This window comes from Bos taurus, chromosome 15, assembly GCF_002263795.3.
Source record: "Bos taurus isolate L1 Dominette 01449 registration number 42190680 breed Hereford chromosome 15, ARS-UCD2.0, whole genome shotgun sequence".
Taxonomy (NCBI): domain Eukaryota; kingdom Metazoa; phylum Chordata; class Mammalia; order Artiodactyla; family Bovidae; genus Bos; species Bos taurus.
In genome coordinates this window covers 18,515,225-18,528,419 of record NC_037342.1, presented here as the reverse complement: position 1 = coordinate 18,528,419, position 13,195 = coordinate 18,515,225, and the positions used below count along the sequence as shown (strand labels likewise).

Sequence of the window (13,195 nt, the reverse complement as noted above, 5' to 3'; positions counted from 1 at the left end):
GATCGAATCCAAATTTCCTGTGTCTCCTGAACTGCAGGCAGATTCTTTACCACTGAGCCAGGGAAGCCTATGGGTGGAACAAATGGTAGCATTTTTTTCAGGGTTTTAGATCAGAAGTTTCACTGTGGCTTACAGTCATACAATGCTCCTGTTGGCAATACATTTACAATGAAATATTTCACAGTTAAGGATTTACACTCCACCTGAAGTTAATGGGTATAATCTCTGCAGCTAAATTAGCAGCACAGTAAGGAACCACAATACACTAAAAGCACTAATCCTCTCTTACAGTGAGCATATGATACAATACTACAACTATTTTCTGATTTAGTGTTTCTCAAGCGCTGACCTCTTTTCTGGATCACAGAGATTCATATATTTTGATTTTACAGGCTTCCTCTGCAACTTCAACAACAACTTTAAAATTTTAATTGCAATCAACTTTGTTAGTTTCCATATGATTTATACACCATTTTACTCCACATTACCAGTGCAAATTTGGCCTTCTAAACCAAAACCTCATCCCCAAAGTAACATCCAAATCTTTGCTAAATTCAGAATTAAAAGTAAACACATACCACTGCATACAGATTATGCAGGCAGCAATTATATTAATAATGATAAAATATTTGATGTGACATGTGATACATTATAGTTAGAATAAAAAGCTCTGTTATTTTACCAGGGTATACACTTCTTCTGAGGGCTTACTATTTGTTAGGCACTGTCCTAAGTGCAGAGGACAGAGTAGTAAGCAGAGCCAACAAATACCTTCCCTCATGTAACTTTTTTCATCTCAGTGGAATAGAAATACCTTCTCTTATTCCACTGGAGAGGAAATATCTTCCCTCATTTGCACTAGAGTGGAAGAAATAGACAACCACTGAATTATTACAGAATGCAAAGTCTCATAATAAGTGATATGAAGAAAAAATAAACATAGGGCAAGGGAAATGATATCATGGTGGGCATGGGATCCTGAGCACTATATCAGAATGAACAGGGAAACCCATAGGTCAGTCAGAGCGAAACAGAGACAATACTCAGAAGATGCTACAATGACCACTGACTCTAGCATCACTACTTAAGGTGAGTCACTTGACATTCTAAATATGTTTCCTCTTAAAAAATGAAGATAATATTATTATATAATGAGTGATTTTCATGAGCAATCTGCGAGGTAACCCCTTCCCTACTCTATGAGGATGTATTTACACTAAGACCAGGTAAATAGGAAATGTAAACCAGACACCTATACATTTAAGGTTATTTTAAAGCAGAGAATTTTCCCACAGCAGGCCAGTAAGTAAGAACACACCAGTATAGCATCTAAAATTGAGGAATCGCAGAGCAGAGGCTTTCTATAGTCGAGCAAAAGAAGCTGTGGTGAGTAGTTGTGTTATTATCCTTCTGTATGTTCCCACAGGACATGGAACAACAAACTGGTTCCAAATAGGAAAAGGAGTACGTCAAGGCTGTATATTGTCACCCTGTTTATTTAACTTATATGCAGAGTACATCATGAGAAACACTGGACTGGAAGAAGCACAAGCTGGAATCAAGATTGCTGGGAGAAATATCAAAAACCTCAGATATGCAGATGACAACACCCTTATGGCAGAAAGTGAAGAGGAACTCAAAAGCCTCTTGATGAAAGTGAAAGTGGAGAGTGAAAAAGTTGGCTTAAAGCTCAGGATTCAGAAAACGAAGATCATGGCATCCGGTCCCATCACTTCATGGCAAATAGATGGAGAAACAGTGGAAACAGTGTCAGATTTTATTTTTCTGGGCTCCAAAATCACTGCAGATGGTGACTGCAGCCATGAAATTCAAAGATGCTTATTCCTTGCAAGGAAAGTTACGACCAACCTAGATAGCATATTCAAAAGCAGAGACATTACTTTGCCAACAAAGGTCTGTCTAGTCAAGGCTATGGTTTTTCCTGTGGTCATGTACGGATGTGAGATTTGGACTGTGAAGAAGGCTGAGTGCTGAAGAATTGATGCTTTTGAACTGTGGTGTTGGAGAAGACTCTTGCAAGTCCCTTGGACTGCAAGGAGATCCAACCAGTCCATTCTGAAGGAGATCAGCCCTGGGATTTCTTTGGAAGGAATGATGCCAAAGCTGAAACTCCAGTACTTTGGCCACCTTATGTGAAGAGTTGACTCATTGGAAAAGACTCTGATGCTGGGAGGGATTGGGGGCAGGAGGAGAAGGGGACGACAGAGGATGAGATGGCTGGATGGCATCACTGACTTGATGGACGTGAGTCTGAGTGAACTCTGGGAGTTGGTGATGGAGGGAGGCCTGGCGTACTGCGATTCATGGGGTTGCAAAGAGTCAGACATGACTGAGCGACTGATCTGATCTGATGTTCCCACAGAGTATGTTAAGAGATGGACCCGATGACAAGAAAGTCTTATCTATAAAAACAGGATCTGGGAAATTCAGAACAAACCCTGAAACAACCCAATCAAAAAATGCACAGAAGATCTAAATAGAAACTTCTTCAAAGAAGACATACAGGTGGACAACAAACACATGAGAAGATGCTCATCATCACTAATTATTAGAGAAATGCAAATCAAAACTTCACACCAGTCAGAATGGCCATCATCAAAAAATCTACGAACATTACTCTCAATGCTGAAAAACAAAGCATTCCCTCTAAGATCAGGAACAAGACAAGGGTGTGCACTCTCATTACTACTATTCAACATAGTTTTAGAAGTCCTAGGTACAGCAATTAGAGAAGAGAAAGAAATGAATCCAGATCCGAAAAGAAGGAGTAAAATTCTAACTCTTTGCAGATTACATGATACTATACATAGAAAACCCAGAAGAAACTATCAGAAAATTACTAAAGCTAATCAGTTAATTCAGCAGTCGTAGGATACAAGGTCCGTACACAGAAATCATTTACATTCCCATATGCTAACAATGAAAAATCAGAAAGAGAAATTAAGAAATCAATCCCATTCACCATTGCAACAAAAAGAGTAAAGTATCTAAGAATAAATCTATCTAAGGAGACAAAATAACTGTATATGGAAAATTATAAGAGATTAATGAAAGAAATCAAATATGACATAAACAGATGGCAAGATATTCCATGTTTCTGGGTAGGAAAAATCAATATTGTGAAAATGACTATACTACCAAATGCAATCTACAGATTCAATGTGATCCCTATCAAATTACCAATGGCATTTTTTAGAGAACTAGAACAAAAAATTTCACAATTCATATGGAACACAAAAGATCCCAAATACCAAAAGCAGTCTTCAGAAAGAAGAATGGAGCTGGAGGAATCAGTCTTCCTGACTTCAGACTACACTACAAAGCTACAGCCATTAAGACAGTATGGTACTGGCCCAAAGACAGAAATATAGATCAATGGAACAAGATGGAGAGCTCAGAGACAAATGCACTCACCTATGGGTACATTTGTTTTTTTTGACAAAAGAGGTAAGAATATACAATTGGGCAAAGATAGCCTCTTCAATAAGTGGTGCTTGGAAATAAGCTATGTGTAAAAGAATGAAATTAGAACATTTCCTAATGCCATACATAAAGATAAACTTGAGATGGATTAAAGACCTAAATGTAAGACTAGAAACTATAAAACTCTTAGAGGAAAACAGGTAGCACACTTGATGACATAAATCAAAGCTAGATCCCCAATGACCCACCTCCTAGAGTAACAGAAATAAAAACAAAAATAAACAAGTGGGACCTAATTAAACTTAAAAGCTTTTGCACAGTAAAGGAAACTATAAGCAAAGCAAAAAGACAACCATCAGAATGGGAGAAAATAATAGCAAAGGAATAAAATAAAATAAAATAGCAAAGGAAACAACTGACAAAGGATTAATTTCCAAAATATACAAGCAGAATAAAACCACCATATGACCCAGCAATTCCACTACTAAGCATATATCTTGAGGAAACCAAAATTGAAAAGGACACACGTAGCCCAATGTTCATTGCAGCACTATTTACAATTGCTAGAACACTGAAGCAACCTAGATGTCCATCAACAGATGAATGGATAAAGCTGTGCTACATATATATAATGGAATACTACTCAGCCATAAAAAGAAACACATTTGAGTCAGTTCTAATGAGACAAGACAAACCTAGAGCCTATTATACAGAGTGAAGTAAGTCAGAAAGAGAAAAAAAGTATCATATACTGATGCATATGTATGGAATCTATAAAGATGTTACTGATGAATTTATTTGCAGGGCAGCAATGGAGAAACAGACATAGAGAACAGACTTATGGACACGGGAGGAGGGGAGGAGAGAGAGGGTGAGATGTATGGAGAGAGTAACATGGAAATTCACAATACCATATGTAAAACAGATAGCCAGTGGGAGTTTGTTGTATGACTCAGGGACCTCAAACAGGGGCTCCATAACAAAATCTAGAAGAGTGTGAAGGGGAGGGAGATGGCAGGGAGGTTCGGGAGGGAAGGGACATGGGTGTACCTATGGCTGATTCTTGTTGATGTCTGACAGAAAACAAAATTCTGTAAAGCAATTATCCCTCAATTAAAAAATAAAGAATTTTTTAAAAAATACACCAAAAAATCTACAAACAATAAATGCTGGCGATGGTGTGGAGAAAAAAGATTCCTCTTACGCTGTTGGTGGAATGCAAACAGAAACAGCCACTAGAGAGAGCAATATGGAGGCTCCTAAAAAAACTAAAACTACAGCTACTATATGACTCAGCAATCTCATTCCTGGGCATATATGCAGAGAAAAATCATCATTCATAAAGAAATATGCACCCCATTGTTACTGCAGCACTATTTCCAACAGTCAGGACATGGAAGCAACCTAAACATCCATCATTAAGAAAATGTGGTATACACATACAATGGAATATTACTTAGTCATAAAAAGGAAAAAAATTGTGCCATTTGCAGAGATGCGGATGGACCCAGAGACTATCATACAGAGTGAAGTGAGACAGAAGGAGAAAAACAAGTATTGTTTCTTTTTTAAAATAAGTTTATTTACTTAATTTTATTTTTAATAGGAGGATAATTACTTTATAATATTTTGACAGTTTCTGCCAGACATTGATATGAATTTGCCATAAGTATACATATGTATGTCCCCTTCCTTCTGAACCATGGTTCAAATATTATTTATTAACACATATATGTGAAATATATATGGTATATCTGAACCATATAGAATAATGGTATAGATGAACTTATTTGTGAAACAGAAAGACAGAGAACAAACATATGGATACCAATGGAGTGAGGGACTGGGATGGACTGGGAGACAGGGACTGGTATATATGTACTGGTGCATGGTGGCACTCAGTCACTTAGTCGTGTTCGACTCTTGACTCTGCGAACCCATGGTCTGTAGCCCGCCAAGCTCCACTGTCCATGGGACTTTTCAGGCAAGAATACTGGAGTGGGTTGTCATTTCCTCCTCCAGGGGATCTTCCCAACCCAGAGATTGAATCTGGATCTCCTGCAATGGCAGGTGGATTCTTTACCACTGAGCCACCTAAGAAGCACCATATATACACTACTATGTATAAAACAGATAACTAATGAGAACTGATTGTATAGCACAGGGAACTCTGCTCAATGCTCTGTGATGACCTAAGTGGGAAGGAAATCCCAGAAGAGGGTATATATATACACACACACGTATGGCTGATTCACTTTGCTATACAACAGAAACTAACACACACAGCATTTTAAAGCAACTATACTCTGATTAAAAAAAAAGAAAACAAACTCTGTTGTTAATCATTAAGAAGTAGCCCAGCTTGCTGTCACAAAGGCATTCTTGCCTACATATGTAGAGCTGACTAAATACCTACAGAAACAATGAAAGGAGTTGCCTGAGAGGTCTTGAGAAACATTCATTTTTCTTATTAAAAATGGCATGTCAGCAGCAGAATCAAACTTTCTAATACTTGGAAAGTACCTCAGAAATGAAGCATTTATAGAATCTTACCTCTCCTTCATCAGTAAATGTTATTTTCTTATTTACTTTAAAATTTCTCTTCATTACTTTTTTTGCTTCTGCAATCTTGGTCACTTTTTTCTTCATACTGGATTTAGAAGGTTCTTTCTTCTGTCAGAATATACCAAAAAAAAAAAAAAAGCACAGATGATTAGTTAAATGGCTATCTTATATTAACAATTTAACACTGGCAATACACTTTCCAAACTTGAATGTGTTTATTGCTCATTGGCTAATGAGAAGCACCAAAGTTGCTGTCTAGAAATAAAATTATCAGTGCTAAAGGACTTTAAATTTCAATATGAGTGTTAGACATAAATAATCTTAAATTTCTACTGTTACTAAACTTTGTTACTAAACTTCCGGTACTAAACTGTGCTATACTGATAATGTTGAAGCATTAGAAACTACATGATAATGTTATAAATAGACATATAAGGGAAAGCAAGCTATCTTTCAGCTAAAAACAACACACTTAAAAAACAGCTATAACTTCCAAGAAAAAAACTTAAAATTTTAGATTAGAAAAATGTTTCCCTGGAAAGCAAAATGACTCTAATACATTGTTTTTTACTTCCTCCCATTACAGTAATTCACTATATGAATACTGGGAAACAGGTAAGTTGTGTTCCAAGGTGAAATGGTCTTACTGCACAAAGGTGAAATGTGTTCTAAGGTGAAAAGTCTTACTTCTTAAGAAGTAAGACTTCGTGAACAGGAATTTTGTCAACCAAAATAAACTGCTTCCTTTAGTACCATGTGAACACAGAGCACTAATAAGACTTTCTTCCACCCAGTCATTACTCCCACTCCCCCTTTACCCTGCAAACACTTATCACAGAGCATGACCAACACAACCACCAGGTTGGAGATTATGTTCCTAACTCCTACTAGATTTCTTAGTTTTATTACTAGGCTGATTCTTAACAATCCTGAGTTGGCGGATACTTTGTCATCAACCTTCAACTTATGATAAAGAGAATGCCTATCAAACAGTGCAAAGCTGAGGGGATCATTATAATGTAAAAATAATTAAACAGGAGTAAGCTTTAATTGTTAAATAAAAGCACAAAAAATGAGGAAAAACAGGAGCAAACTTTCTGGAGGTGATGAGACTGTTCTACCGCTTAATAAGAGTTTGTGTATACACATGTCGAAATTCATCAAATGTTACACTTAAAATTGGCGTGTTTCATTGTATATAAATTTCTACCTCAAAAAAGAATCCTGTAAACAATACTGAACTTTAGTTAATGCAAGGCAAGCTGAAGTATATGGAAAAAAGTACAATGATATTGGCAACTTACTCAAAAATGCATTAATTGAAAAAAGGATGATGAATGGATTGACAGAAAACTACATGAAAAAGGAAATACGGTAAAAAGATAATTGCATAATATGAGTGACGGATACTTTGGAATCAAAGTACTTTTTCAATCTTTCCGCATGTTTGAAATTTTTTGTAATAAAACACAAAAGGCCAGTCACAGAACAAGAGAAAGGGTCAAAAAGCAAAGATACCAAAAACTGTAAGAATAAAATAAAATAATAGAAAAATCAATCCTTCAGAGCAAAACCTCAGAGTAATGTGGGTCTATATCAAGAGATTTAGGGAAATCCATATCACTGAAATTAAATAACAAAACTTGGGGGTGTTTACATCTTTGCAGTTTTATGTTAATCATGGTTTCTAAAAGGGATCTGTGTTCTCCACCTCCTACCCCACTAAAACACTAAATTGCTCGTTTGTTTTAGGGAAGTCACTGAAAGAAGGAACAGAAATGCCAACACAGGTGAGAAGACAAACACGCATTTTCCTAATAGGCTGCGGTGTTGGTATGATATTCTAGAATTAATCCTCACTCATTCAAATATGCATTGTTATCAACACAGAGGATACCATAGTACACAATGCCCCAGCAGTGAAAGAGACAGATGGATTCTCAACCCTCAAGGAACCTAACTTAATCAATGGGGGAAAAATTTAAATTATTTAGTCACAGATGTATTAAGTGCTCAGACAAAATATAGAGGATGAATTCTTTAATAGGGTGCTTGCCCTAGCTAGTCTAGAGCAAGGATAGGATCTCAAAGAAACCTTCCTTTTGAGGAACAGATGCTTGAACTGAGTAGCAAACATCACTGCGTTAGTGATACATTCGTGATGAACAAATACCTTCTGTGTGTCCACTGATGGGAGTATTTCATATACAGCTTACAGAGTTTTAGTTCAATGTCATTCTTTTGAATATTAATTTTAGTAGGTAACACGTTTATTTATTTTATAAAGGATATCCAGTTAAAAAGTTGTATGTTATGTCTTCTTCAGCTATCTCAGTTTATGTCCCAAGAATCAAATGAATTCTGAGCATTAGTTTGCTAGTGTGTGAGACACTGCAATTGTGCAGTAGTTTGAACATTCTTTGGCATTTTCTTTGGGATTGGAATGAAAATTGACCTTTTCCAGTCCTGTGGTCACTGCTGAGTTTTCCAAATTTGCTGGCATACTGAATGCAACACTTTCACAGCATCATCTTTTAGGATTTGAAACAGCTCACCAGGAATTCCATCACCTCCACCTGCTTTGTTCATAGTGATGCTTCCTGAGGCCCACTTGACTTCGCATTCCAGGATGTCTGGCTCTAGGTGAGTAATCACACCATCGTGGTTATCTGGTTCATGAAGATTTTTTTTGTACAGTTCTTTTGTGTATTTTTGCCACCTCTTCTTAATATCTTCTGCTGTTAGGTCCATACTGTTTCTGTCCTTTATTGTGCCTATCTCTGCATGAAATGTTCCCTTGGTGTCTCTAATTTTCTAGAAGAAATCTCTAGTCTTTCCCATTCTATTGTTTTCCTCTATTTTTTTGCACTGATCACTGAGGAAAGCTTTCTTATCTCTCCATGCTATTCTTTGGAACTCTGCATTCAAATGGGTGTATCTTTCCTTTTCTCCTTTGCCTTTCACTTTTCTTCTTTTCTCAGCTATTTGTAAGGCCTCCTCAAAAGCATTTTGCCTTTTTGCATTTCTTTTTCTTGGGGATGGTCTTGATCCCTGCCTCCTGTACAATTTCACAATCCTCTGTCCATAGTTAATCAGGCACTCTATCAGATCTAATCCCTTGAATCTAGCATATGTGTATTTAAATTTTGAAAGGTATTTCCAAATAAGTTATACAAATTTGTACTCTAATCAACAATTTGAGAGTAACTGATTCTCCAAATCTATTTACACAAAGTATATTAGGTTTTTCGTTTACCAGGAAACTAGGCAAAAAAATATCTCAGGGAAGTTTTAATATGCATTTTTATATCAAACATAGCAAGACATCTTTACAAAGGCATTTATTTTTCAGTACACTGTATTTATCTTTTGCAAGCATTTTTAATTAATTTCAGGAACTTTATTTGTAAAATTTCTTCATTTGTTAAAGATGCTTCAATATTTTCTCCCATTTATGTTTATACCTTTGCCATATAATAGGGTAATATTCTTTTGTTTCACTTTGCTTTGGTTTTAAGAAGCAGATATTTATAATATTTATAAAATTAACTTTTTAAATAACAAAATTTCCGTTTTCTGGGTTTGTGCCATACTTCATCAAAGTATAATGAAAGATTTCCTGACAAGACATAAAACATCAAAATCCCATTTTCACTTCTATTTGCACTTCTTCTACATCATGTATGCTATACTTTAAAATAAAATGCCAAGAGGAAAATGTCATAAAATACAAAGTTGATAAAGTATCAAGTCATTTTTGACAGTGATTGCTGTAGCAGGTTGCCAAGAATAACTTGGAAGATAAAAGAACAAGAACAGCTACAAACATAATAACAGTTCCTACCAAAAGAGCCATGTTAGTTAATATTGGCCTCAAGAAGATTCAAAATATAATCAATGAGAAAAACCTACCTCACCATAAGCATCTAAAAATTAAGAACACTAACAAAATAAAGAACTATCAAGCCTGATAGGAATCTTAGAGGATACCTATTATGCCTTCATGTTAAAGATCAGGGCATTTGTAGCATTTATAAACACTGCTTTTCCAAATTCCAAAAGTACTTAACTTTAGTACCAAAAGTTAGGTACTTTAGTACCTAAGTAACCAAACTTAGTAAAACTAGTTTATTATTTTTTTTCTAAAAAAAGCAAAATTGCCTGCCATGTAAACATAATCTTCAAAATCCTATATTATTGGCTTCCCTGGTGGCACAAATGGTAAAAAATCTGTGTGCAATGCAGGAGACCCCGGTTCAATCCCTTGGTTGGGAAGATCCCCTGGAGCAGGGGATGGCAACTCACTCCAGTATTCTTGCCTGGAGAATTCCATGGACAGAAGAGCCTGGCGGCTACAGTCCATGGGGTCACAAAGAATTGGGGCACGACTGAGTGACTAGCACACACACATTCTACATTTACTGAACTACAGTAACTCACATATTTTAATTTTACAATATGAATTAAGGATACACTGCTTGACAATTTTAAAGCTATCTAAATTTCTCTGATAGTTAGTGATATACCTGTTGCCCACTGGTATGTCTTCTTTGGAAAAAGAAGTCTCTTTGCGTCATTTGTCCATGTAAAAATATGATTATTTGCCTTTTTGTTTGTTTTTGAGATGTATGAGTTCCTTATATATCTAAGATAATATTGACCAGTTATCAGATATATAGTTTGTAAATATTTTCTCCCATCCTAGATTGCCTTTTTAACTTGTTTCATTTGCTGTGTAGAGTTTTTAGGTTTGATGTAGTCCCCTTGCTTATTTCAGCCTTTGTGCCTATGCTATTGGCATCTTAACCAAAAGATCATTGCTTAGAATATGCTACTCAAATTACAAGACCCTAACCCTCCCCTCTTTCGGATAAGAATCATAATAGCCATTACAGAATTTATTTGTGTATTTATCTCATTACTTGATATTTGTGCCAATATCAAGTAAAACTCCCTAAAAGACCCATTCTACAAATACTTCCAAATTTTTAAATATTTTATAAATAATGTGCATTATTCAAACAGAAAATCAAACATATGAAAGTCAACACTGCCCAAGAAAGTTCTTCACTTTTTTAAGGTTAGATCAGTTCTTATGATTATATTAAAACGCAAACTTAAGTAAACGTTAAGCTTTCTTTATTCTGTATGGTCCATAAAGCCATACACCACTAATTACATGGTAGTATTTCTCTTTTTCTATTCTGTATGGTCAATAAGACCATGTACTACTAATACACTGAACTGCAGTTTCAACGTATAAAGTAATAAGAAATGATTAACATAACTACAACATGTTAAGCAGCAATGACAAGATATTTATTATGAAATATTTATGATTCTTTTTAAAAGAGCCATTTTAACCAGTCAACATAAATAGGAAAACACAAAAATGAGTATTGCAATCTCTTCAAGAAAATCAGGGACACCAAGAGAACATTTCATGCAAAGATGGGCACAATAAAGGACGGAAATGGTATGGACCTAACAGAATCAGAAGATATTAAGAAGAGGTGGCAAGAATACACAGAAGAACTATACAAACCAGTCTTAGTGACCTGGATAACTATGATGGTGTGATCACTCACCAAGAGCCGGACATCATGGAATGTGAAGTCAAGTGGGCCTTAGGAAGCATCACTATGAACGAAGTTAGTGGACGTGATGGAATTCTAGCTGAGCTATTCCAAATCCTAAACAATGATGCTGTTAAAGTGCTGCACTCAATATGCCAGCAAATGTGGAAAACTCAGCAGTGGCCACAGGATCTACAAAAGGTCAGATTTCACTCCAAACCCAAAGAAGGGCAATCAAAGAATGTACAAACTATCATACAACTGTGGTCAATTTAAATGCTAGCAAGGTAATGCTCAAAATCTTTCAAGCTAGGCTTCAACAGTATGTCAGCTGAGAACTTCCAGATGTACAAGCTGGATTTAGAAAAGGCAGAGGAACCAGAGATCAAATTGCCAACATCTGTGGGATCACAGATTTCCTTTAATATTGGAAAATCAAAGGAATTCCAGAAAAACATCTACTCCTGCTTCATTGAATATGCTAAAGCCTTTGACTTTGTGGATCACAACAAGCTGTGGAGAATTCTTAAGGAGATGGGAATACCAGACCACCTTATCTGCCTCCTGAGAAATCTGTATGCAGGGCAAGAAGCAACAGTTAGAACTGGACATGGAACAATGGACTGATTCAAAATTGGGAAAGGAGTATGTCAGGGCTGTATATTGTCATCCCGCTTATTTAAATTTATGCAGAGTACATCATGCAAAATGCCTGGCTGGATGAAGCACAAGCTGGAATCAAGATTGCCGGGAGAAATATCTATAACCTCAGATATGCAGATGATACCACCCTAATGGCAGAAAGCGAAGAGGAACCAAAGACCCTCTTGATGAAGGTGAAAAAGGATAGTAAAAAAGCTAGCATAAAACTCAACACACAAAAAACTAAGATCATGGCATCCAGTCCCATCACTTCATGGCAAATAGATGGTGAAAAAATGGAAACAGTGACAGACTTTATTTTCTTGGGCTCCAAAATCACTGTGGAAGGTGACTGCAGCCATGACATTAAAAGACCCTTGCTCCTTGGAAGAAAAGAAATGAAAAATGTAAACAATGTATTAAAAAGCAGACATATCATTTTGCCGGCAAAGGTCTGTATAGTCAAAGCTATGGTTTTTCCAGTAGTCATGTACAGATGTGAGAGTTGGATCATAAAGAAGGCTGAGCACCAAAGAATTGATGCTTTTGATCTATGGTGTGGGAGAAGACTCTTGAGAGTCCCTTAGACTGCAAAGAGATCAAACTAGTCAATATTAAAGGAAATCAACCCTGAATATTCACTGGAAGGACTGTTGCCGAGATGCAAAGAGCTGACTCACTGGAAAAGACTCTGATGCTGGGAAAGATTGAGGGCAGGAGGCAAGGGGGTGACAGAGGATGAGATGGTTGGATGGCGTCATCGACTCAATGAACCTGAGTTTGTGCAAACTCCAAGATATACTTAAGTACAGGGAATCCTGCCATGCGGCAGTCCTTGAGATAACAAAGAGTTGGGCACAACTGATGACTGAAGAACAACAAAGGCACAACCAATCTTCACAAAGATTTTTGGTCGCTAGATTCCTCCTGCATGATTCCTACTCCCCGAATCTAAAATTTAACTGAGA

At 36.4% G+C, this 13,195-nt stretch overlaps 1 protein-coding gene across 1 annotated transcript in view; it reads right to left on the bottom strand.

The window, feature by feature from the left end:
- DDX10 (DEAD-box helicase 10) overlaps positions 1-13,195 on the bottom strand; it is a 306,774-nt gene that overhangs the window by 136,557 nt on the left and 157,022 nt on the right. Inside the window, 1 exon segment of the mRNA NM_001076881.2 lies at positions 5,998-6,117. Coding sequence (NP_001070349.1) covers positions 5,998-6,117 — 120 coding nt within the window.